Raw genomic sequence first — 27,340 nt, forward strand, 5'->3', positions numbered from 1 at the left:
CACTTGAAAAGGCCACAATCTGTCAGGCTTGTAAAGGGCAAAGATGCAAGCAACTCTGCAAGGCAACCAAGACAAGTCTCAACGGAGAACAAGTAAGGCTACACAACAAGAGGCAAGTCCTCTTAGGTTTACAGTATCTTTTGAATTAAGAAAACTGAACCCAGCTGCACTTCTGTTATGGTGTAGGTCTGCATATCCTTTGTTCCTGGGTTTCAGTCGTGGGGACAAGGATGTCTGGGGACTCCTGCACTACAAAATGGACAGTCGGTGGCAGCAACGTGCAAACCTCTATTCAGTGGCACTTCACGGTTTCAGCTCCTTGTGTCTAAGCAAATAGCACCACTGAGCACTCTTGGCTGTCGAGATGGGCTTTCCTCGCATTCGGGCTCCAGCACTCTACATAGAATGCTGGAGGGGTTACTTACTATCCCCATTGTCTAGTTTCTCATGTAACATTTTTATGTTACCCTTTCCACGATTAATGGCTGCTGGCAGTGGTTTACTTTTTACTACAATTGTGTATTTTTATCGCAGGCTGCAATTGCAGCCTTGTGAAAGCACCCATGGGTGACCATTTTGTCAAAATGGGCTTGGTCTTTTTTCACCATTTCTTGCTGGAAAGGTCCTTCTTGAGATTTACTCTGCGCGCCAAACTAGGTTTGGTCCCTTTGTTTGTTTTGTCTTTGGCGGGATTCACGAGTGAAGCCTGCCTCTGGCTCCAGCGTGTCTGGCAGGGGCAGGGAGGGAGGGAGGGAGGGACATGCCCAAAACGCCCTGTGATTAGTCTCCAAGGAGACAGGAATGCACTATTAGGTAATTGGCTGGCTAGCTGGCCGTCCGGCAAGCACAGCCACTCTGCTGGGTGACAGCTAGGCTGGAATGAAGGGGAGAAACCGGCATAAAAGGCGAGGCTTTTGGCTTGGAAGGCAGAGTCGACCAGTGGAACAAAAGAATCCGAAGAAGAACTTGAAGACGCCTGCTGCAACTCCTGGACCGTTGGTTTGCCCGGTGAAGACCTGCTGCCGTGCTGAAACTCTGAATTCGCCTCGACTAGAGAAGCCCTGCAAGGACGACTTCTCCCCTTGAGTTGGTGGGACCAATCAACTCCAAAGTAAGCCCGTCAGACCATCCTCTCAGAGCTGGCTGTACTTCCACCGCTGCTGCTGTTTGAAGCAAAATGCCAGGGAGAGGAAACCAGATTGTGTGCATTGCTTTTAAGTTGGCCAAGAGCTCCAGGAAGATCCTCCGGACTCCCAGGAAGCCGGACTGACCGAGCCTGAGCCACCTCAGAGTGCTGGAGCCCAGATGCGAGGAAAGCCCATCTCGACAGCCAAGAGTCCGCAGTGGTGCTGTTTGCTTAGACACAAGGAGCTGAAACCGTGAAGTGCCACTGAATAGAAGTTTGCACATTACTGCCACCGACTGTCCATTTTGTAGTGCAGGAGTCCCCAGACGTCCTTGTCCCCATGACAAACCCAGGAACAAAGGATATGCAGACCTACACCGGAACAGAAGTGCAGCTGGGTCCAGTTTTCTTCATTCAAAAGATACTGTAAACCTAAGAGGACTTACCTCTTGTTGTCTAGCCTTACTTGTTCTCTGTTGAGACTCGTCTTTGTTGCCTTGCTGAGCTACTTGCATCTTTGCTCTTCACAAGCCTAACAGATTGCAGCCTTTTCAAGTGTTATCTACTTTTACAAACTCTTTTAAAAACTTTGCCCAAGACTTTTATTCGCCCACCAGAAGATCTTCAGCTTCCCTAGACTTTGATCAACTAACACTGGCTTGCCTGGTCGCCCTGAAAGACTTTTCTACCTCCGACTCTGCTTTACCTTTCCCCAGGAAAGGGTTAAATAACGTTGCATTGGAGGGTTGTAAAATGACTTCCCAGTTTGAGTGTTGTGCTTAACCTATTCTTTATTCCTACCTCTAACCTTTACACCTGAACTGTATTGCTCTAAATGTACCAGTGATAAATCAATGTCCACAGTGTCCTTGCTATTTAAGTCACCTGAGTTTGGAGGAAGTGTCTGTGTGCCATCCCCAATGGGTATCAACTGATTTAAATCGACTGCAAGTGTGTTTTGAAGTATACTTAAAAGTTACATGTGATTTGCTCTCTTCTGAAGAAGGATTATAACACTGACTGTTAAATAATTGTTTAATCAAGAAACCTTGAGTGTAAGTGTTTATTTGAATAAGTGTTGTGTGAAGCTCTGGGTTACAAACCTACTGCTCACATAGACCCCTCTTGAGATCAGCCTGGCTGGTCAGCCACACTACCAACCTGTGTAGTTCAGACTTCTACCAAAGGTTGGGTCCCTATTGCCAGGAGGTCAAGGTTATTGTAGTGCACCCAAAGGGTACTGCATACAATCTTGCCTAACACGCAACATGCATGTCTGTTTCAAAAGGAACAAGTTATGTGCGCCTTGAAACACTTGTGTACTGGCGCGTTATAAATGCCATATCATACCAGTAACTATAGTTCTCCAGCATGGGTCTGGCATGGATTCACATGCTCATTAATATTCCCGTCAGGCCGGGAATCCTTGGTAAAAGAAAAGACACTTTCACTTACAAACTGTCTTTTCCTATAAACCAATCACTGAGCTCTGCGTCATACCGCCCCCAGCCAATGACTGCCCTCTCCCAGTGTGTGCTGGGTCTAGAAATGTACAATTTGTAAGTAAAGTCAATCTTACTTCACTGCTCTTGGTAACTGTAGTTTATCTAAGAGAAGGTATCTAAACCTTTCTGAAATCTAAGCGACTTCCATGTGTCACTGCACTGAAGGTGCTGTGTGACACAATGCAAAAGATGATGCCTATGGAGTTTGTCAGATCCAAAGTTTAAAAAGAAACATAAAGAATAAATTGCAGAAAATTACATAAGCCTGGGAAATGAGGACTGTTAGGGAGAATTCTCTGTTTAGGCTGAATTTCCCTACCTAGTGAGTCCCCCAGCAGCTTTGCTGGATTTCTGGGGTTTCTTTTTTTCTCCTGCCAAGAGTGAGACTCTTTTACCCTCACTCTTGGACATGTTGAAGTGTGTTTTCTTGGTTAAACCTTGTGTTGAATGGGCTATGGGGTCTTTTACCCCATAGGGCCTCATGTATTTTTGTGATGTGGGTTACACAGCACCCTCTGTGCCGTGACCCAGGGGTGTCCTAGGGACTCCCCAACATAGACTCCATACCCTGGGACTGACTACTGTCTCCCAGGGCATGTAAAGTCACCGAAGACTTTGCTAGTCTTGAATCCTGAACAGAACCAGTACAAACCATCATATTGTGGACGTACTGGCTGGGGCAATTCGATTGCCCCAGGGTCTGTTAGTCGAGGGGGCACGTCTCCGTCCCCCCTGATCGAGTTTTGGCTGGTGGCAGTGGAAACTACGTTTTATATTCGACCGCGAATATTTTCCTATGGGATTTCCCATTGTTTTAGGCTAACACATTTAATTATTTATTTACGGTAGCCTTAAACATACCGCCGGTTTATATATTTATTTTTATAACTCCGGTTGGGACTTTTTGCCAAAACTTGATGCTAAAATGGCGTTGGTGTTCGCCTCTGTAACTCTGACCCAAAGTGGAGCCCTTTGTTCCACTTTTGGCGGGCTTCTCCACAGAAGCCCTCCAAAGTGGTGCCACTCTGTCTGGGGTACTTGGGAGGGGTGGAGGGGGATTTAGGCACCCTGGACTGAGTTACCTTGGTAACTCAAGTCGCACTCCGTCCTGATTGGCCCAAGTGGTGAGCCGGCCGGCTCACCACTTAGCATGTTTGAGTGACAGCTAGGCTGGGTGAATGGGGGTTTGCTGCATAAAAGCAGGGCTTTGGGGACTGGAACTTCAGAAGTCGCCACAGGACCAAGAATCCGACGAGGGAAGAGCTGAGCCGACCTGCTTCGACGACACCACCCGGTGGAGCCCTGCTGAACCGTCTCACCACTTTTCCCGACGACCGAGGAGAACTCTTAACGGAGTGGCTCCTTCCCTTGACTGGTGGGGACAACCAGTTTTCGCCTTCTTTTCGCTTCTCGAGGTATCTCGTGGCCGCCTTGCCAGTGCCAAGCACCCCGGCAACCGGAACCCCACCACTTTTACCTCAAACCACGAAAGTCGGTACAACCCTTTAACCGGAGGACTCCGCGGCTGGTTTCTTCCCGGGCAGTGCAACGACCTTCTTCTTCTGCTCTTCAGCGAGAACTTCTTCTCCCCTGACCGACGTCGAGCCTTGCTGCCACCGCCTGGAACAACTGCCACCGCTGGAGGATCATTTCCGCTTAAGGTACCGTGTTCCGCCTGGCTTCCCTTGCTACCGACTGTACGGGGTAGATTTAGCCCCCGGCTTTCGACCCTGGGAGTGCCTGGGACACCCTGGCTAAACTTTCTAAACCACTCTAAACTCTTTCTAACTCCTTGCAAGACTTTGAATCCCTAATAACAGTGTGATCTTGGGCACATTTTCGCTCCGGCTACTCTAAGAGTGGGCCCTGCCTAGTGACTTTTGCTCACCTGTGACTTTGTGTTTCTTTGAGCCTATTGCAAGTGTTCTGGACCTTAGAGTGGTGTGTTTAACCCGTTTCTGTTTCTTTTTTATCCCTTTCTTGAACCTACTAGAGTGTCATCTAACGTTAAGCACTCACCTCTGTTTAAATTATGTGATGTTAACTTAGAGTTGGCTAGATAGGAGTAAGGGTTGAAACTGCTTTTATTATAACTGTGTTTGAAGTGTTTTTACTATACTTTGCTAGAGTGTTTTCAACTTATGTGTTCTTAAAAAAATAAATAACTTTATACCTTTGAAACCAAGCTCTAGTCAGTGTTTGCTTGTGCTATTGTGTCTGAGTACATATTGTGTATACTTTGCATACTGCCTAACTCTTCTTGAGGGAAGTCTGACTGCTCAGCCACAGCTACCAGGTAAATCTGGGTGGTGCAGACTGCTACCAAGTGGGTTTACTGCTATACCTGTAGTCTTAAATCTTTTGCAGTGTTCCCTAAGGGAACTGCACAGGTTTCTGCCTAACAAGGACTTTCTCTCTCCAGATAAGAAATTTAATTCCTAAAGTCCAGCAAAATGAGCTGGGGGTCTCTAAGGTAGAAGGGAATTAGCACATTTCTGATAAATCTCCCTAACAGTGTGGTTATCCAAAATGCAGAAATGACATTGCAGAGCACTTTTGACACATGTGCCGAGAGGATTTTACCTTGAGATACACACATGTACAGCATCAGAAGTTTATAGTGCACTCTTTAGAACCTTCCTGAATCAACACTCCTCCCTGATTCCCCGCCCCCCTTCTGTTCCTCTCTTCAGGTTCAATACTAGCCAAGTATATCCTGGGGGGGGGGGGGAGATTCCATATATCCTTGGGTCTACTAGTCACTGTAGACTTGAGGACATAACTTTCCTCCCTTTTGTTAGCGTATATATCAGGTCTCTCAACCATTCTTCACTACTGGGGGCAAACCGGGATTTCCAGTATCTGAGGATACTTTTCTTTGCAATACAGCAAGCAATGTTCCAAAATAGTCATGTGACAATTGACCCATTGCCAATATCCCCTATTAGATATTTGAGTGGCGTTTATCGATGGCGAAATATCCAATATGTCATCTAATATAGCTGCTAAGATCGGAGTGCACTCCCAGTACATAGGAGAGGAATCTGCCTGTGCTCTACTGCTTTTACCACGTTCACCACTTACTCCTGGAGGGAATCTAGCCAGTTTGGCAGGTGTATAATGTAACTTTTGTATTACCTTCCTTTCAGAGGTGGTTGCAGACGACACGCCGGCTGTCCAGGCAGTCCTGAAGGCAGACACTAAACGTCTGAAGCTGCTGGAGCAAGAGAAACGTTTGCAGGCCCGTCTGGAGAAGGGCGATGACAGCGCCGGGGAGCGACTCGAGAAGGTGCGTGCTCCTTGCTCTGAGGACTGTGCTGTGTAAAGGCATCATGACTCAAACAAAGGCAACAGGTTCAAGTTTTCTTAACAAAACCTTTATTTAACTGAAAAAGCAGTGTGGATGAATGCCTCCTTTGCCCTATGCTAAGCTGGTATTTCCCTACCTAAAGAAAACGAAGGATAGTCTACATCAGGAAGTCCAAAGTAAAACGGCTGTCTGTCTCCAAAACCTATACTTGCCCTTACAACTAACTGCATACAATGTGTAGGCAGGTCGGTGTTAAAACAGTTTTTCTGAAATCCAACTAATGGCTTAGGAAAACCATTCAACTGAGACAGTACAAATTATTATACTGAGTTCATGGTAGCGTAGACAGAGCAGCCAGGCTTATTATCTTAGGAGGGAGAGAGGGCTGTAGAATCAGTACAAAGAAATTCATACAAATGGTCCAAAGAAAAACAAACACTATGTATTGTAGAAAATAAATGGTTTATTTAAATACAAGTAGGCCCAGATAGATCTTGGGGGGGAAACTAAGTGCTGTCATAGATCATATAAACACATTATTTAAAAAAAAAACACTATGCTTGAAGGTGCACAGATCAAAGCATGCAACTTATTTGGAGCACCTAATAACAGTTCTAGAGACGTCAAAACCAATAGTTACTTTTCGATTACTTACAGGAATAGTGTAGTAAACCCTACGTCGTACAGTGACACTCACCAAGAAGTCACTTAGTATTCAACTGGACAATATAATTTTCAGAATAGTGAAACACATGTTCTAGGAACAGAAACGCCTATAACTCTGATTCAGGATACGTTATTCTAGGGGAGTTGGACTTTGGGGTGTAATATGCAATTACAGTTGCTTTTCAGTTCAGACTGTTGGGTAAGAATTTCATAGTAATGGTAAATCTTCCTGACCTGTGTCAACCCCTGAACTTTTTTTGCTTTACTGGTAGATTATTTTTCCTTGTACCTCTGTGAGTGGGAACCCTTTTCCACACCCACAGAATCCTTTACTATTTTTATGGGTGTCATTTATTTTTGACTCTCCATAGTGTCTTTTTCAAAGTCTTAAACAACCTATTGGCAATAAGTGCCTGTTGTTGCTGAGTTGCCATATAGGCTCCTCTTTTAACTTGCTTTTGCTAATCTTGAGTGAACTACAGTTCCCAAGGGTAGAAAGGATCTTTGGATCCCTTTTGCATTTTATCCTGTGAAGCCAGCACACCCCACCTTATGTGGAGTGCTCGGGAGATACAGTATATACCCTTTCACACTAAAACTGTAATAATTGTATTACAGGTACAAGCTTACCTTCAATGGCTGGTGGCAGTGATACCTTTTACTAATTTGGTGCACCTTTATCGCAGGCTGTGTTCACAGCTCCAGTAAAGGCACCCAACAGTGCTCTTTTTAACAAAATGGCCTCTGTCTTGTTTTTTCGCCATTTTAGTGTTTCTAGTCCTTCCTTCTCCTGACATCCAGGGCAGGAAATTCCTTTTTGATATTTTTTATCTTCGGCGGGAGTCCCCTGCACTCCCCGCCCAGGCTCCAGTCTGTCTGTGAAGGCAATAAGCGAGGAAGGAATCCAAAACTCTGCAGCCCTTTGTCTTCCTCCTTGCCTGAATGGGTAAAAATCCCAGTGGGGGGCTGGCTGTCCTGATTGGACAACCACACCGCTCCTTGTAAAATACAGGGAGAGAATGCAGAAATTGTGTTGTAGTTCCTGTTAAATACTCCGAAGCTGAAGACAAGTCGACCACTGGAACCAAAACCAAAGAGGATGATGAAGGAAAATCGGTTGAGACGATTTCCAGCGATCAAAGAGCTTGCTGTGTAACCTGAACCTGCTGAAGCCCTTCTTTCCAATCAACCTGGGGACTCGGAAAACGACGACCCACTATACTCAGGAAGACCTGCATGTTGAGCTATCCCACGCCATGCTGCGACATTGTGGTGCTGCAATACCCTGGGACCTCAAGCCATTGTGCAGTGCACAGTCTTCCTAATCTCGCTGAAACTTCGTGGGCATCCTGCTGGATCTCCAGAGAACCGAATTAAGTCCGAAAAGTCCCCTCACTAGAGTGCTGGACCGTTGTAAAACGTCTTCGTCTGTATTCCTGTAAAAGGCGCCGCATCCAGCTGCAGAGAAAACTTTGCCTGGAGCCTTCGCCGTTGATCCCGGTTGCAAAGTCCCTTCCAAGGTCCTGTTTTCATTCACCACGACACGGATTCCACCGACCAGGTTTTTGGCTGCAGATCCTGAAGTTCTTCTGCTGCAAAATCTTGTGTGCGGAGGTACTGTGCTGGCTTGTGTATTTACTTACACCTTGTATCTCTTGTGATTCCTGGGTAGCTTTGGGGTGTTTTCTGTGATTGGGAGGCCTCGTCCAGTTCACCCAGTCCCACTGCTGGAATACCCCTAGGGTGAACGTGAAACCCCTGGACTCTCAACTAACACTAAAGTAAAATACTCACCTGTTTGAACAGTTTTCCTTTGGAACTCTGCCTTTTGCTACTTAATAACCTATCCTGATACTGCCTGTTGGTCACTAGATCCTAGTGAGTCCCCTCGTCTGCTACTGAGAAAACTCATGCTCCAAGAATAAGGGACAGTCTTTGAAGGGATTGGGCCTTTTGCCTCGAAAAAAGAATACGTTTTTAAATGTTTCAACTGCAAAGGTGTGGGGCTTATTTTCAAAGTTGCTCAGGCAGGCGACTCCTTACAATCCCTGTTAATTATCACGTAATTAGCAATAGCGGCTTCACTACTTTTCATCAAATGTCGCGGGTCACTGGATTTGGACGGATACTAAGCCCATACCGTCCACAAAATATCAGAAAAAAACATGAGACTCCAGGACTCAGCGCCAGTGTAAAGCTTGATTGTTTAATAGCACAATCTGTTACACATCGTAACTATATGGAAAAACAGTAGCCCTCTACTTGGTTACGCGTTTCAGCTCCCACAAGCCTTTATCAAATCAGGGCCAACATTAGAGCTCTTATGTCCGTATGACTGTCCGATATGGACCACCATTCGAGCAGCCGACGCGAGTAAATTCGGAGCGGCATAATTATCTAGCATTGGGATTTGTCCCTATTGTTATATAGCGGACAACAGTCATACGGACATAATATCTCTAATATTGGCCCTGATTTGATAAAGGCTTGTGGGAGCCGAAACGCTTCCGCTTACCCCTTCCCCGTACCCCACCCATCTATCCTCCATTCCAGCAGTCTCGGTCGCCCTCCCGCAGAGCCGAGATTCAGAAGTTACTGGATCTCAGGGCGGTGGAACCCGTTCCTCTAGGGGAGCGAGGGGAGGGCTTCTATTCCCGGCTGTTTACGGTGCCCAAACCCAACCAGTCTGGCCTGCGCACCATCCTAGACCTTTCCCAGTTCAATCTCTCTCTACTTAAAGGGAAATTAAAGATGATCACACCCTGTCAGATAAAGTCCTCCTTACAGAAGGGCGATAGGCTCAGCGTGGTGAACCTCCAAGATGTGTATATGCATATCCTGATCTGGAATCCACATTGGAGATACCTACGGTTTTCCGTGGGGGAGAGGAGCACTTTCAGTTCCGATTGCTTCCTTTTGGCCTCAGCTCGGCACCGCGTGTCTTTACGAAGATGTCGGTTATCGCAGCCTATCTTCGGCTTCAGGGTATTCCTGTGTATCTGTATTTGGACGATTGGCTGCTGTGCAGTCCTTGTCTGCTGAAAGACTCGAGCAATCTGCAGTCCCTCCTCCAGCTCCTGTTTCACCTTGGGCTGACGGTGAACAGCGGAAATCTTCCATGATGGTCTCTCAGGACTCGACTTTCCTGGGTTTTCGTTGGAACACGATCGACTGCAGAGTCTACCTGACCGGGGACAGAATGGCGGATCTGTTGGCTACGTGTCGGATGTTTGCACAGTCGGAAGGCATGTCGGCCTGGTGGTTCCAGAGGCTTCTGGGCCTCATGGCCTCGTGCGTATTGGCTCTTCCTCGGCTCAAGATGAGGCGGACGCAGATGGCTCTTAGGAATTCTTGGTGTCAGGCTGTGGATCTGGACTCCAAGATAATATCGATTCTGGCTTTCATGAGTGGACCTGGTGTGGTGGTCGTCTCTCACCAACCTGTCTGTGGGTGCAGGTTTTCAAGACCCTGCTCCGATGGTGACTATCACGACGGACTCCTCCCTTCTGGGGTGAGGTGCGACATTGGATCTTCTTCAGGTCTCCGACCTCTAGTCGTCCCAAGATGAGTTCCTTCATATAAATCATCTGGAGCTTCTGGCGATCAAGTCGTACAGGCCGGTCATTGCCAACAAAGTGGTTTGTGTCCGCACGGACAATGTGGTGTCCATGTTTTACATCAACAAGCAGGGGGGCACCAAGTCTCCTCCTCTTGTGGATCTTGCCATTCAGATTTGGGAATGGGCGGTTCAGCATGGTGTCTGGCTGGTGGCAGTACACATCCCGGGCCAGCTGAACGTCATGTCAGATGCCCTCAGTCGACAAACAACGGTCAGCTACGATTGGGAATTGAAAGCGGAGGTCCTCTTAAAGATATTCCTGTGTTGGGGCACTCCGGAAGTGGACCACTTCGCAACATCCGTAAACAAACTTCCTCTGTATGCCTCCAGAAACGGGCTGCACGCCTCCTCTCTGGGAGATGCTCTGGAGATTGCATGGCTAACTGTTCTCTTCTGCTCATAGCTCCGTGGTGGCCATCCAGGTTCTGGTTTTCAGATCTTCAACATCTGTCGGTGTGTGCACCGATCAGTCTTCCACTGGTTCCCGATCTGGTTCACCAGAGAGATCGGCACCTGTGGCACCCCTCCCCACAGTTGTTCAGCTTGGCGGCATGATGTCTGAGTTCAGATCTTTAGAACATCTTAACCTGTCTGCTGACAACATGCGTCTTATTCAGGCAGCCAGGAAGCCCTCGACGAGGTCTCAGTATAGAGGCAAGTGGCTTCAGTTCTGTCACTGGTGCTTGGCCAAACAGCTGGACCCCAGGGTGGCTACGATTGACACAGTGCTGTCCTTTGTCTCTCACTTAGCAGAGTCGGGCATTCATGTCCTGTCATGCAGGACTTAGGCTGTGGCCGCCTACCTAACCACGGACCAGTGCTCTTTTTCACTTTCAAATCCAGTGATTAAACAGCACTTTAAGGGTCTAATGTATCTTTACCCTCCTGTTCGCCAACCGCATCCGACGTGGGATTTGAACATGGTTCTTACGGCCTTGTGCCATAAACCTTTCGAACCAATGGCTACAGTATGTCTTAAGCACCTTTCGTGGAAGGTGTCTGTCTTGGTCGCCGTTACCTCGGCAAGGCGTGTAAGTGAGCTCCAAGCTTTGTCGGTGGAGCATTCCTTCTTTGTTTTCCACAAGGATAAGGTTGTCCTCAGGACAAATACTTCTTTCTTACCAAAGGTGGTTTCTGATTTCAATCTAAATAAGTCAATCTCGCTGCCTGTCTTCTTTCCAAACCTGGCTTCGGAAGCTGAGAGGGTTTTGCATTGCCTGGATGTTAGAAGAGCTCTTAAGTTCTATCTGGACAGAACATCTGAACTTAGTTCTTCTCAACTATTGGTGACCTTTGGTAACCCCCAAGGCAAGCAGGCCTCCAAAGCGACTATCTCCAGATGGATTGCTGCCGGTATTACGGAGTCCTACACTGTTCAGGGTCTCCAGTCTCCTAAAGGGATTCATGAACATCTGGTACGGGGCAAGGCAGCTGCTGTTGCCTTTCAAAAGTATATCCCCTGGGAGACCATCGCGAAAGCGGCTACTTGGGCTTCCCCATCGGCTTTTTGTAAACATTACTGCTTGGGCCTGAGTTCCAGATCTGATGCTCAGTTTGGCCAGGCTGTGCTGAAAAACCTTATTCAGTAGGGGGTTTCCACCCACCCTTAGTTCCTGTGAGGAGTGCTTGGGAATCTCCCATAAGTATGGAGGAAAGGGGACGGCACGTAGGAGTATAACCAGGTTACTCACCGTAGTGACCACCTTACTCCTAGTCCATAGTCCCCTTTCCTCCATACGCCCGCCTGCCGTCCCCTCTAATAAGGTTCCTCTATTATTGCTTAAAGTTCTCTGACCTGGGCGACCTGGCGATGGAAAAGGACTGATGGGCGATGCGCTGGGCAGAGCTAAGAAGGGCAGGGTTACGGCCGCGTGCGGTACCCCGTGTAAAAAGAGAGGAAGGACACATCTTTGAAAAATGTGTTGCTTTTTACAAAGTGCTCCGTCCTGTGGGACGGGACCGGAGGAATGTCCCGTAAGTATGCAGGAAAGGGGACTATTGACTAGGAGTAAGGTGGTCACTACGGTGAGTAACCTATTTAGTTTAGCCGCTTTAACAGGGAAGCTGTTGCCACCAATCGTCTATCGTTTCAATTTGGGGATGGACACGCAGTCCCGGTTTATAGATCTAGTTGGTCTTGAGGATGTCCGTTTGTGAAATCTCTGAGAGGTAGATGGGCGGGGCGTTAAGAGATTTGTGAGTGAGTGACGCAGCTTTTAATATGATTTTGTCATTTGTCCGGAGCCAGTTGATCTGTCATCTACTCTCGGAGATGTGCTCTCTTCCAGAGATATACCTAGGGCTGCTCAAAGGGCATTGTTTTGTAGGGTTTGGATTCTGGTAATGATGGATTGGAGTGACTAGTGCCAGGTCTTGGTACGTGGTCTCCGTTGATTGTAAGCTCTTTGTGGGTATGCGCAGCTCTCAGAATATCTTCTTTTAAACTGTAGGATGTCATTGTGTTAGGGAGAATTCTCTCTTTAGGCTGAATTTCCTAACCTAGTGAGTCCCCCAGCAGCTTTGCTGGATTTCTGGAGTTTTTTTCCTCCTGCCAAGAGTGAGACTCTTTTCCTCCCACTCTTGGACATGATTTATGGTATTCCTTTGACTGGTAATGTGTTTTATGGGCTATGGGGTCCTTTACTACTTACTCCATATGGTCTCATGTGTTTTTCCTATGTGTGTTACACAGCACCCTCCGTGCCGTAACACAGGGGTGTCATAGTGACACCCCACCATAGACTCCATACCCTGGGACTGACTACTGTCTCCCAGGGCATGTAAAGTCACCATTGGCTTTACTAGTCCCAAATTATTAACAGAATCCAGTACAAACCATCATATTGTGGACGTACTGGTCGGGGCAATTCGATTGCCCCGGGGTCTGTTAGTCGAGGGGGCACGTCTCCGTCCCCCCTGATCGAGTTTTGGCTGGTGGCAGTGGAAACTACTTTTTATATTCGACCGCTAATATTTTCCTATGGTATTTTCCCATTGTTCGAGGCTACCAACTTTAATTATTTAATTCTCTTAGCCTCGAACATACCGCCGGTTTATTTAATTAATATTAATTTTCCGGTTGGTATTTTTTGCCAAGACTCGATTCTAAAATGGCGTTTGTGTTCTCTTCTGTGACTCCAACCCAAGTCAAGCCCTTTGTTCCACTTTTTTGGCGGGCTTCTCCACAGAAGCCTCCAAAAGTGGTGCCACTCTGGGTACCACAAGGGGTGTCGGAGGGGGTTTAGGCACCATGACCGAGTTACCTTGCTAACTCGGGTCGCACTCTTGTGTGATTGGCCCAAGTGGCTCACCACTTAGCATGTTTGACTGACAGCTAGGCTGAGTGAATGGGGGTTTTCTGCATAAAAGCAGGGCTTTGGGGACTGGAACTTCAGAAGTCGCCACAGGACCTGAGAATCCGACGAGGGAGAAGCTGAGCCGACCTACCACGACGACACCACCGGTGGAGCCCTGCAGAACCGACTCACCACTTCTCGACGACAGAGAAGATATCCCGGCTGGAGAGGCTTCTTCCCCTGACTGGTGGGCACAACCAGTTTCCCTTCTTTCTTCGCACCCCAGTCCCGTTTAGGTCGAACTGCCCGTGCCAAGCACCCCGGCAGCCGGATAACCACTCACCACTGAACTGCGAATCACCGGACCGCTCCTTGTACCTGAGAAACTCTGCAGCTGGTTTCTTCCCTGGCAGTGCAACGGACTCCTGTCTTCCTCCACGACGAGATCCCCTCTTCCCCCGGACGAAGCACGACTCGCACCCGCTGCCAGGAACAACTGCCCCCGCTGGAGCATTCTCACCACTTTAAGGTACCGTGTCCGCCAGGCCTCCCTTTCTAAAGATTGCTACAAGGTAGTAATAACCCCTTAACCTTCTGGACTGGGCTGGCCGCCTTGACCCTGTAACCGGTCCCTTTCTGTGGTCCAACTCCTTTTTGAACCTTTACAAGACTTTTGTGCACTGCAACCGTGTGACCTTGGACACATTTCGTTTGGATCCTCTGAAAGTAGATCCGGCCTCTTGAACTCCTTGCCTTCCTCTCTTGTGTTCTTCAAAAAGTGTTGGGATCTGTTTCAATTTGTTCTCTGCTTTTCTCTCCCTTTTTAAAACAAACTATTAGAGTGCCATCTATGTTAAGCGCTCACCGCTGTCTGAAAATAAGTGGGGCTTTACTTAAGACTTGTCTAATATTCTTTTAAGGAAGCGTATATCTTTTAGTGACCGTGTTTTTGAATTGCTTATTAGTGCCTGTGTGTTTTTCTAGATGTGGTTTTAAATAAATAATTATATCTCTTTTACACCAAGCCCTGGTCAGTGTTTACTTGTTCTATTGTGTACTCTTGACCTATTGTGAATACTCTGTATACTGCCTAACTCTTCTTGAGGGAAGTCTGACTGCTCAGCCACAGCTACCAAGTGAATCTGTGTGGTACAGACTGCTACCAAGTGGGTTTACTGCCAAACACCTGCTTTACTGTGCAGGCTGCAGATGCGGCCACTGCAAGAATACCTCAACGCCCACAGGATCCAGGTATCGGGAAGCTTAGAGGAAAAGATCTCTCTCGACAAGCTGTTCCTTCAAGTGAGTCGGTGGCGGGGGGTCCGCGCGCATCTGTTGGCGGGCACAGACTTCAGGCCTCACCTCATCAGGAGACCGTCACAACGGATGCCTCCCTGGAAGGATGCGTCGACCGGGATTCCAGGGAGCAGTCCAGAGTCGGCCAAGCAGTGCTGCGCAACCTGTTTGCTTGAAGGTGAGCCTGGTGAGGAGATTAGAGATGCTTATTGTTGAGCCTTGCCACCTCCCGTGGTTGTGCATGTATATACTGCTATGTATTCTTTTATTCATGAGCATGTGAATCCATGCCAGACCCCATGCTGGAGAAGGAACAAGTTACTTACCTGTAACTGTTGTTCTTCAGCATGGGTCTGGCATGGATTCACATGCGAACCCTCCCGCCTAACCCTCTGCGGCTCTTCTCCTGGTCCTACAGCCACTTAACGTGCTACCAAATCTGAAGATGGCTGCCAGAGGAGGGTTTTAGGTAGAGGGCAGTCATTGGCTGGGGGCAGTATGACCCAGAGACCAGTGATAGGTTGTTAGGAGAAAGCCAGTTTAGAAATTAAACTGATTTTTTTCTTTACCGAGGATTCCCGGCCTGACGTCAGGGAATATTCATGAGCATGTGAATCCATGCCAGACCCATGCTGGAGAACAGTAGTTACAGGTAAGTTGTAGATGCGTAGGGCTCCAGTGATTTGCTTTTTGCCGTGGTTGTCTACTGATCCTCTTTTCTTGGCTGTTGCTGCTATGGGCCTTTGTGGCCACTGTGGCACAACGGCCGTGCGGAGCTTCGGAGTGCGTCACAAAAAGGGCCAACATCTGCCCATGCGGCTCCTTCGATTGAGTGTTGGCTTTCCACCTCGGTCCCAGATTTCTTTCAGGGGGCAGGCCTGGTCTGGATCACTGTATGGGCTCAACTCCGGGTCACTTAGACTTATGATATTCTCCTCATGGATGTACGCTGGCTTCCTGAATGCTTGAGTTGTGTTATGGCACCACCTCTGGGCCCCTGTGGATTGGGAGAGTTCTGACAAGGCCACTTGTTCTATCCCCAGTGGCGCGGACCCTGCAGTGGCTTCCACCCCTTCCTTCCTCGTTGTTGATGCTCCAGCCCATTGAAGGACTCAGTCACTCTCCCCAAATGTCCGGGGGACCTTGGACTCTGCTCCTGCTGCGCTTCTTGCCACTGGATTGGGGTGGGGGGGTGCCCAAGGAGGTACTCCTCACCAGGGGTGGCGCTGATTCCCACGCGCCCAACACTCTCCAGGGGGGCTTTAGGCTCTCAATTCAGTGCCACTTATGTCCACTGGTTCCCGTGGGCCTGATTAGAGACCCGAGGTCTTTCCGTGTCTCCCTGAGGGGAGTGGATGGGTGTGCACCCCTCCCCAGCGTGTCCGGGCTGTTGACAATGATGGATGGGGGGATTTCGAAAGTGTTAGAGGCAGCGCTCAGGTCATTGTCTTGTCTCCCAGATCTCCACTTGCGCTGAGAGCGGAGTCGCCCGGCTCCCAATTGCCACTTACTTGTTTCCTGTTCTGCTGGGTACTCGAAGATCCTTGCTCACTCCACTCCCGTGAATCCAGAGTACGCTCCACACCCTGCCCTCACAGTCCCGGTGGCAGGAACCCCAGGCAGCTCGGAGTCCGCTGCTGGCTGGTTTGTCCCTAACCTGCTAGGCTCTTTTCGTAGCTGCCACCCCAGCTAGAGTTTCTCATTCGCTCCCTGCTCGATCTCACCCGGTACAGCACTGGACGTGTTCTGCAGCATTGCTGTCACAGTCCGGGTTCCTCCTCCTTCTCAGGCACCTTGGGCCCACGCCACGCGGCTTCTGCGTTTTTCACCCGTGTATTGCGGGCTGATCTGTTTGGCGGGACACCATCCGTTCTTTTCAGATTTCCTGGATGAATCGCAGGCAGGCCACCTGGGGACAGCTGGAGAAGGCTTTTTCCCTTTGATTTGGGGCGTTTTTTACACCTTTCTGCACCTCCTGCACGGAGGACTCAAGGAGTGCGTCCCTAGAGTCTGGCGGCCATATTGGAATCCTGCTCAGTGCCAAGATTACGCCCCCAGAACCATTCCAAGGGGAACAGACTCTGGATAACATGGTCAGGGAAATTTGTTTACGCTTTTCCCCTGACTCCCCTACTCAATAAGACCAGTCACCAGTCACAATGATCTTGGTGGCTCCCATGTGGGCCCGCCAACCCTGGTTCGCTCATCTGATGGAGATGTCCCTATCTCCTCCAATGAAACTGCCTTGCCCGTACAACATGTTATCGCAAAACAAGGGGGAGAGACTTCGCCCATGCCCGCAAACATTGAACTTAGCGGCCTGGCTCCTGAGGTCATAGAGTTCGGGCACCTGCAACTCCCCCAGAGATGTATGGACATGCTCAGGGAGGCAAGAAAACCTAACACACAATATTGCTCTCCAGTAAGTGGAAGTGTTTTGTCATCTGGTGCAATTCTAAGAGCATCAACCCCATTGACTGCTCTTCTACTCATATCGTTTTGTACCAGACTCATTTACTTGACTCGGGCCTCATCTTTAACTCGCTACAGGTTCACTTAGCTGCTCTTTCAGCCTACACTACATCACAACAAAAGGTGTTGTGATGGAAGATACCAGTTATTAAGGCTTTCATGGATCGAGTAATAAGAATGTGTCCTCCCATTTGTAACCCAGCTCCCGGATGGGACCTAAACATGGTGTAGACTTATGGGGGTCTCCTTTTGAGCCAATGCATAAAGCAAGTGTCAAACATCTCACCTACAAAACTGCCTTTTTAATAGCCATTACTTCAGTTAGGAGAGTCGGTGAACTACAAGCGCTCTCAGTTCTAGACCCCTTTGTAACAGTTCACAAAGATAAGGTGGTTCTGCACACTCTCCTTAGGTTTGCACCTAAAGTAATTTCAAAGTTCAATGTGAACCAATCCATAGAACTACCAACGTTCTTTCAGAACCCCTCAAACATGGGAGAAAGAAGCCTGCACACACTGGATGTACGCAAAGCAGTCATGTTTTACATGGAAAGAACTCGACCACTAAGAAAAACAAATCAGTTTTTCATTTGTGGCAGCAGGTAGAGAGGGAGACCCTGTCTCCAAATCCACTATCTGTAGGTGGATTGTCAAATGCATCACACTCTGTTCCACTCTGGCTAAGAAAGAACTGCCCTTCAAGCCTAGAGCACATTCCACTCGAGGCACTGGGGCTTCCACAGCATTCTGAATCCATTTGCAAAGCAGCAGCCTGGAGTTCTGTACACACCTTTACAAAACGCTATTGCCTAGACACTCACTCTAGGTCTGATTCTCAGGTGCGACAAGCGGTACTAAGACAACTTTTCACTACTGTTCCGTCTCACAAACCACCTCCAACTCCGGGTACTGCTCGCTAGTCTATGCACAGCATGTGATTCTAAGCAGATTAACAAGCATCAGAAGACAATGCATTACTTACCGTAAAAGCATTTCTGATGATTGTATCTGCTTAGATTCACATGCGCCCACCCTTCCTCCCTGCTCAGATGGAAGGAACATAGATGTCTTACTACTTTCTCTTTTCTGTACTCACTCACGATAATCATAGGCTCCCTCACAGCAAAAAATACAATCGAAGGAACCTCGACGCGTGATGAATTTTGGGTACACTACACGTCACGTAGGGGATAGTGTTACAGGCACGCCCATGTCAACGTCCCTTTTCGATTCTCAAAAGACCAGATGCAATACTCGCCGGTTACCACTAGATGTCAGACTATATGCACAGCATGTGAATCTAAGCAGATGCAATCATCAGAAATGCATTTACTGTAAGTAATGCATGCATGTCTTCTAACATCTGTAATCAACACTGGCAAACGTTACATACTGCAGTGGAAATAAGCAAACTGGTCCTGCCGTCTACGTCTGGACAGACCTAATCTGTGGGGAATAGTCTTCAATATTTTAAATAGTACTTATTTGCACACCGCATTTCATGCCGGCATCTTTGCCTTTTATGCTGTGACATTTGACAAAAGATTTAAATCTTGTCTTGTTGTATTTTGTTTGTGTGTATTTTAAAGCCTACTTTTAGTATTGATCCTTAATGGCCCAGTTTACACACTGCACCCTATATTGATGTAATAAAGAGTGGTAGCTAATTACATTGGCACTTTGCACTTTAAGGTTCACATACACTTTATTGAAATCTTTTGCTTTTAGTTTTAAAGGATCAATGAATTTGTTACATAATGTACTTGGTACTAGTACTTAGTATTGCCTCGTTTCTACCCGCACTAGCACTTTTGTATTTAAACATAGCATAGCTGTCCTATTGGTCTGTAAATTCTAGGATTTCAACTCTGCAAGTGCACTTAGCTATAAGATATATCATTACCCTTACCTTTATTTTCAGAGGGCCTCCGGCACTTGAATATTTCCAGAGCTGGGTAGTGCATCTGGTAATTTTGGTATCCCATTCATTAATTGGTTAAAGGAATGTTCTGCTCCCTTGATACATTTGTACTAAAAAAGAAAGACCCTCTGTCCAGTCGAGAGGGTATGGTGTGAATAGATTACAATGGGGGTATCATTAAGAAATATGGGCTGTTTTCCAGATCCTGTGATAACTCACCAAGGAAATGAGGGTGCTACTGGCTTAATTCTGGAACAAGTAATTCTGCCTTCTCCTGCGAAATACCTGACAGATGGGGAAGTTCTCCCTTGCGTAGCAAACAAGGGGACACTGTTGCGGGTGTGCTAGGTAATGCGTCCAATCTAGAAGGTAATCTAGGCTCTATGGTTTCTGATATGCTGCACAAGGCTGATCTGGTTTTGGATGTTTCGATTTTGACACCAGCTATCTTTCATGAGCTGGCCAAAACTGTGTAGCTGTCATTAGATTTTAAAACGAATGAATGGTCCATTCCAGAATCCCCTGCTCGTGAGGTTGGCCTCACAGAAATAATGTTGCAGCAGCATATTGGTAAAGTGTTGTCAGTGGTCGAACCTTGTCCTTCAGAAACACTCGGCCATCCCGTCAGAGTTGCATGGTTATAATTGGGTGGGGGAATCCGCTCGAGGTGGTGAGTTACGGCATGGAGTCCCCAAGGAACAGACGATAGAGGGTGGAGCTAGGACAAGTAGGGAGGACGACGCAGTAACAGTGGTAGAGGAGATGTACTTCCCGATCTTGCCCTGGATTCTTGATTCTATGGATAGAGGGTATGATTCCCTCAATTATGAGATTCGCGACTTAAAACTTTCCCTGAAGGAATTGGTGGGTGAGGTACACTTCTTGGAAGGGTATATAATTGCGGCTACTAACCAGAATCCAATACTTAACAAAAGGTAAAATATGGCTGATGCAGCCAACACCAGGGTGGGACGGGAATCGGAAAAAGAGGCTGAAGTGACCTTGGTAAAACAGGCAGTTGTGGATCATTCTCAGCAGGGTAAATCCCTATCTTAGGAACTACTACCGCCAGTCTCTCTGTTGGGGGCTCCTTCGGAGCAGGGAGATGCTATGTTATGTAGTAGTCCAAAGGAGAAAACCCATGTTTTTCGTCGCCCGAATGGCTCTGTAATTAAGGAAAAAAATCCCCCACAAAAGAAAAAAAATAAATGTAAATTGCCCCCCAAACAAAATAACAGGGGCTGTGGAAAATTCCTGAGAAAGTTAAGCTCGGAGGTGGGTCAGCAAATGTTAGCAGTCGGGCCGACTTGGAACAAAAGAAAAGGGACTTCTTTAAGTCAAAAAAAGTAAAGTGCCTCAAAGAACCAGCCAGGGAGATGAAGCAAACTAGGGAGGTGGGACCGCAAACAAATGAGTCGCTAGAGGTTAGCCCTTCCTTTTGACTTAGGTAAAATATCTGTGTATCCAATAGATGTGGAAACCCAGGAAACTTCGGGATGGGAGGAGTATGTGTAGGAGAAAAAATAGAGAAAATAACTGGCAAAGAGAGAGTGAAGTGTTTTGTACTAATGGATTCTGGTTCGATACAATTGTTGGGGCCAAGTAATTTAAAGTCACTGGAGATGGTTAATCTCACTTCGTGCCCACAAGGGGGCGAAGTAAAGGAAGAATTGTATGTAATTATTTCAAAACCAGTTGTGGTTAAGGATCTTGCGGGGGCTCAGGATATTGGGGAGACCAAGTGTGTAATTCCAGTGCCCCCCTCCCAAAGAATAGAAGAATTTCCGGGTATGCCAAAGTGCCAACAAATAAGGGTGGATAGGTCAGCTGCCCCCTGCATTGAACACAAAGTGAAGATATTTAAATCCCACTGGATATTACCCACCAAACCACCTCAAAAGAAAACAGTTCAAAAGGTTCAGATTTGTATCTATCTGAGCCGTTTATTCGAGAGCTCTACTAGGTACCCGCTGAATAGGCATTACATCCGATCTCTCATGCACAAAATCCCAAAATTGAGGCTGGTAACTACGGGTGATATTAGCACTGTTGAGTTTGTGCATGAAGACTGCTTGGATATACTAAAGCTTCACCTAAAGTCTTATATTATCAAAGATGTAATCTTGGCAGAAAATGAGTTTCTTATCATTAGATTTTGAAGTGGCCAATGCAGGGATATCCATAATTTCAAGATTACATTTCTCTAATGGTAACTGCCCACTATTGCGCAGCTTTCAGCATGGACTCTCAGAGCCAGAATCTCGGTTCAACTTTTAGCGCCTTCTCCTAGCTGAGCAGCATCTGAACGTTTTTCCCTGGGAGGAACAGTGGAAGAAGTTTTTGGATCACTTGTTGCTGCTTGACATTTTAAAAATGACTGTTCGTCATCCTCTGTGTGCGAAATAGCCACCGTCTGTGAAATACATGAGGATATTCTTGTTGAAGCTCATTAAAAAGAATGAATCTACAGCTACAGAGCCACTGGATGAAGCACTTGGCAAGGTCTTATATATAGAAGACTCTACGCAGTGCCACAAGTTATTTCCTGTCCTCTGGAGAGAGCATCACCCTTTTGGAAAGTTTGGCTATAATCTCTATGGGAACCACTGGACTGGTCACATGGGAGGCTGCTCTGTATCTTTCTGAATAGGCAATGGAAGTTTCTGACCTTTTCAACAATATGATTGTTTTAGAACTCAGAAGTGGAATTACTGCTGGCCTATTGCCACTATACTGCTGGTCTAGTGCCGCTATACTGCTGTCCTACTGCCGCTGTACTGCTGTCCTACTGCCGCTGTACTGCTGGTTTACTGCCACTGTACTGCTGCCCTAGTGCCACTATACTGCTGGTCTACTGCCACTATACTTCTTATTTTTAAAGGTGTAGATAAGGCTTCACCCTTGTTTTATAGACCCATTTCATTGTTGGATGCTTCGAACAACATGTTTGCTAAAATGCTGCTGAAGGAGCTCCAAAATAGGGCATGTGCTTCTAATTGTTTCGACTGGGTTCCGGCAGGGCATGGGAACCTCCCTAAATAGTTTTCTTTTGGAATTACTTTCATCGGAGGCAAAGGTACAAGCTAGACCTGTATTTTTGGTGTTCTTGGACATTAGCAAAGCCTTTGACCATGTAAATAGGGCCTTGCTATGCAAAAGTCTTCAAGAAAAGGGCTGTCCACTTACATTGGTGGGGATTCTGGAGGCACGTGGGCACAAGCATTAGAGTTAGACTAGATGCCCATGGATCGTAAACTCCATGGATGGAGACAAATGGGGGTCAACGACAAGGCTGGGTGCTGGCACCGTTCCTCTTTTGCTTCTACATAATGGGAATAGTACATTTTTTGAGCCATATAAGACCAAACCCACTGAGGGTGGGCACATTTAAAATAAAACACTTACTCTATGCAGATGACATTGTTGTCTGCGATTTGACACCAATTGGTCTATAAAGAGCCTTGTATGCGGTGGAATAATTTTTGGGTAATTTGCACTTGTTAATACAGTAAAATCCAAAGTACTGTTCTTAAAGGGAGGAAATAAAAAATGTAGAACTTTCACTTGGAAGTTGATGGGCTGCAGCCTTGAAGTGATAAATAAGTTTAAGTACTTAGGGTCCCTTGTTTATGATAATGGGGGCGGGTGGGGCACGATTTACTGATTGACCTCAAGGCTAAGCTTAGGGGAGCAACAGCGCAGCTCCAGCAGTTTGACTTCAAATTTGGAAGATTCTCGTTTATGCCCGTGCTAAAATTGTACAAACAACAAATTGTCCCAAAATTAACCTATGGAGTACAGACCAGGAACACACATTGATTGGTCAAAACATGAGGTGATTATTTGGAGAGGGGTACTACGCCTCGCGCAATCAGTACCATTAGAGGGAATATGGTATGAATTGGGGCAGCTCCCCATCCAGACCATGATTGCTTGGGGGAAGCTGCAGATATTTGCAAGTATACTGGCCCCTCCAGCTGCCTCAATTTACGAGTCTGAATGTACTTTGGTTGAAAGGCTTATGTAAGGTCTTATCGGATCGGGGGGCTGATTGCTTAAAGTTATTGCAACCGATAGGGGCCTCACTTGAAGATATGAGAGCAACAGCTTACTTGGTAAAACGAAACATTGCAGACGTGCGGATTTCACTTGGAGAATTTAATGCAATATCAGTGCTTTGGTGACCACTTTGTCTGGACAATAAAGAATTGCGACAATTTTGCTCCATATATGAAAAAACACCCGTTGAGGAATTTTAGGTCCCACATTTTGAGATTTAAATTAAATTTACTCCCAGCCCAAGAAGTCCTGTGCAGACAAAATAACATGCTGAGGGACCAGTGACTTTGCCGGCATTGTCTTAAGGAGACAGAGACCTTTAAACATTTGTCTACAAAGCCCTAGCTTGGGTATATTGAGCGGTCAAATTATATCTATGAATTTTAGACAAACGGAACAGGATCTGTGGAGAAGGATCCTAAATACTAATTACATGTTTTTAGCAATTTGGTTTTTAGAGCTTTTAAAGGCAAGCCCACTAGAATTTTAATGCTTGTAACTTGTAAATTTAATGGAATGTTGTTTTTTTTGTTGATTATTTGTAGTTGATGGATTTTACTAGAAATTAAATTGTCAAATGTCTTTTAAATGTTTTTATGGAATTGTAAAATAGGTTTTTCTATATGCTCTGTGTAAAAAGTACAGATAAATAAAATTAAGAAGACAGGACACCTTAAGACTTTTGCAGCAAGGATCATGGAGAAGTCCCTAGCCAAGGTTTTCCTTGCGGCTGGATGCCCCTCTCTGTATTTGGCACCTGTTTCATGAGCACAGAAGACCACCAAATATCACCAGTTGAATTCTCGTCATTTGCTAGGTCCAGCACTCAGGTGAGGGGACTTTTCAGACTAGATTGACGTCTCTGGAGGTCCATCAGAATGCCCACAAAGTTTCAACGAGATTCGGAAGACCGTGCACCGCACAATGGCTCGAGGTCCCAGAGTATTGGGGTATTGCAGCCCCGTAAGGTCGCAGCACGGCTCCCCTGCCCCAAGTTCAAGATAGTTCACCAAACAGAAGGGGTTCCCTTCCCCAAGAATTCAGATCTTCCAGCTTTCAAACAAAACACTTGATTTCAAAACGGTCTTTGTTCAATACAAGCTTAATTGCAGGGTTTTTTCAGTGGCCTTTCCGTTGGGGGTCACCCGATTGTTAGGAGAGTTTTCCTAAAGTCCTGCTGGTAGTAAGGCTTTAGTAAGATATCCCAGTGGTTTGTTGATCCCCAACTCTTAGTATCATTCAGCACTAGTTCAGGAACTTGGTAGTATGGCAGAGCAGCTCAAGCTTATTTTAAGAGGAAGATGTGAGCTGTAGGTAAGTACTCTGAATCTTAGTTAGACAGGCACAACATATTTATATATTTATTCTATTTACACCAGAATCACTTCAAATACTTCAGACGTTTAGACTAGAACACTTTGACATACTTGATAATACACTTCAAAGGGCACTTTCACTTTTGTGTTGCTTCACTTTTACATTTGTAGCAACGTTGGAAAGGGAAAAGACAAGGTTATCGTATTATTGGCAATTGCACACTCATGCAGTTTTTAACAGTTTATAGTCACTTACAGGGAGGAAAATAAGTGGTTATGCTACATGAGCTCAGTTCAAGGTTCTAGAGATGGTTTCTTGGCCTGGCACGTCTAAAACTCCAAAAACGCAACCCTAGCTAAAGGCAGTTTGGAGTGTCTTGGCAAACAGCTAATAATGAAGAGTTCCTGCAGATTTCTTCCAGTGTTTAAAGTTCTTGAAGCAGAAAGTGAGCAACTAACAAAGGAGACATAAAAACGGACTCGAGAAGGGGACACAAGCAGCAGCTTTGGTCAGAGGTAAGGGGGGGTTGCCCTGGACCCCTCTACGTGCACTCCAACACCCTGGAGCGACTTCTTGGAATCGGGTAAGCAATACCTTTTTCTCCACAGTACCTTTTGGTTTGAAGAAAGTGTTTGTATGGGCTCCTCCGCCATGTGTCAGCTTTGGACTCGACCTCTGGATTTGTTGGTCTGGTGGCAAAAGCCCGGACAATGGACGGTGTCTCTCTGCAGCAGTCTTGAGGGAGGATTTGTAGCACGACTTTCAGCAACTTCTTGGTTCACTCTGCGGTTTTGATGCCTTTTCAGCAGCACCAACAAAGGACACAGATTGCCCAGTCAACCTTCTTCACTTCCTGCAGTCCCACACTCTGGTGAGTTGGATCGGATCTCTGGAGTGTCCTTACAGGCTCAGCACAGATTTGGATAGTTTCGGCCTTACCACAATGATGCACTCGAAATGGGCAGCCATTCTCCTGGTATTGGGGTTCTGCAGCTCTGCAAGCTTCTATAACCTCAGAAGAGAGCTTGTTTCAAAGTTCATGTTGGAACTGGTTGTTCCCGCCAGCCAAAGGGAAGGAGTCGTCTCTGGAGCTCCTCTGTCGTATAGAAAATGGGGTCAGGACAGCAGTGGTCGCTTCACGGTCTTGCAAAGGGTCTGCCAGCTTCTCTGGTCTTCATTACTACTGTTTCCTGTGGTGGACTTGCTGTATACTCCAGAAGCTTCACCTTTGATACAGTTCCAGCACACACTCCCCTGCAATCTCTCTCAGCATTTTACAGAAAGGGGTGTTTGGCTGTCCAATTAGGACAGCCAGACCCACTGTGGGAGATGGTCCTATTCAGGCCCTCGGGCAGACAAAGGACAGGGGGTGCGAGACTCCTCCCCCACTTCCTGCCTGCCTAGACACTGTGGAGCCTAGGCAAGGATACCTACCGGTGCCCGCTAAAGGCAAAACACAGACCTCCCCCTCCCAGAATGGTACAAGAAGGGGTAACAAAGGACAACCCTGCTAGTAATGGCGAAAAAAGTTGCCCTTGCGGCACTAATGAAGTAAAAGCCACCTGCTGGTAGCTTTTATTACAGCGGCTTTTATTTTTTTTTTTTTATTCACATTTGTAGAGCGCACAGCAGCCCTTGGACATCCTGGCACTTGTTACATGAGATTTGTGCTTAGTTACATACAGAAAACATAAGGAAATGCAAATAGTACAGACTTAGTTACAGAATCTTAAAGTAGACCGTCTAAAGGGGAGGCATGGAGAGCAAGAGGTTTAGCTGAAGAGGGTGGTTTTCAGAGTTTTATGAAAACACGGGTATGGTAACTCTCTAGGAGTTAGGGAGGGCATTCCAGAGTTTGGATGCTATGTGGGGGAAGCCAATACTTCCTGATTTGGTTATTTTTATGGTCGGAATTCAGAGTTTGTTGGCATGAGAGGCTCTTTTCGGGCGAGAGGATGCATCTCGTACAATAGTGTCAAAGAGGTAGGATGTAGCATTGAGTGTGAGCCACTTGTGTGAGAGTGTCTTGAACATGTTAGTGTGCGGTACAAATGTCCTTTAACATTATCACCACCGAAGTGGTCCCCTGGCGCTCTGGCGGCTCTGAAAAAGGGGAAGAAAGGGGGTGGGTTAGTGGGAATAAGCTGGAAAAGTGCGAGAGCATTGATTTGCTGTTGTCGGCCTCAGCCCGGTGGGTCAGTTGGCTGTGCTTGGGTTTTTTTACAGTCCGTAGTGGTCGTGTGCTCTTGTGCATGTCTGTGTGGTTTGTTTTGTTGTTGCAGTGTAGTGAAGTTTGTGCAGATTGCTGTGTTTTAGGCTTGTGGTTGTGTTTGGTTAGAGTTTGAGAGGTGTATGCAGAGGGATGAAATTGTTAGTTGGCATTGCTGTCCTTGCAATTATGGGATTCCATGTAGGTGTGGTACATGCTGACATTCGCATTTCTATCTAGATGCGACGCAAGCTAAAGTTAATAATCCTTAGTGTAGTGTGGCACATGCTAACATTCACATTTCTAGCTAGATGCAGTGCAAGCTAAAGTTCAGTTCCCTACATGTGTGGCACTAGCTAAATTGGCATGTAAGTTAATATGCATCACAAGTCAACATTAACAATCCATTTACAGTGGTCACAAGTCTTCCTAAGTATGTATTGTGTAAGTCTATGGCAGTCTACGCTATGGAAGGTAAGGTAGAGTGGCAGGGGCTTTCTGGAGTAGAGTAATTGCTGTACACCCCACCCATGCCACACTCAGTT

The 27,340-nt window shown here is 46.7% G+C and overlaps 1 protein-coding gene across 4 annotated transcripts in view; it reads left to right on the forward strand.

Moving 5' to 3' along the window:
- Positions 1–27,340, forward strand: part of ABCF1 (ATP binding cassette subfamily F member 1) — a 1,170,658-nt gene that overhangs the window by 671,389 nt on the left and 471,929 nt on the right. For all 4 annotated transcript variants that reach the window (XM_069635350.1, XM_069635348.1, XM_069635351.1 and 1 more), the window contains one exon: positions 5,781–5,920. In XM_069635350.1, coding sequence (XP_069491451.1) covers positions 5,781–5,920 — 140 coding nt within the window. The remainder of the gene's footprint in view (positions 1–5,780; positions 5,921–27,340) is intronic.

Source organism: Ambystoma mexicanum, chromosome 13 (assembly GCF_040938575.1).
Source record: "Ambystoma mexicanum isolate Mex_15411 chromosome 13, UKY_AmexF1_1, whole genome shotgun sequence".
In the NCBI taxonomy this organism is placed as follows: domain Eukaryota; kingdom Metazoa; phylum Chordata; class Amphibia; order Caudata; family Ambystomatidae; genus Ambystoma; species Ambystoma mexicanum.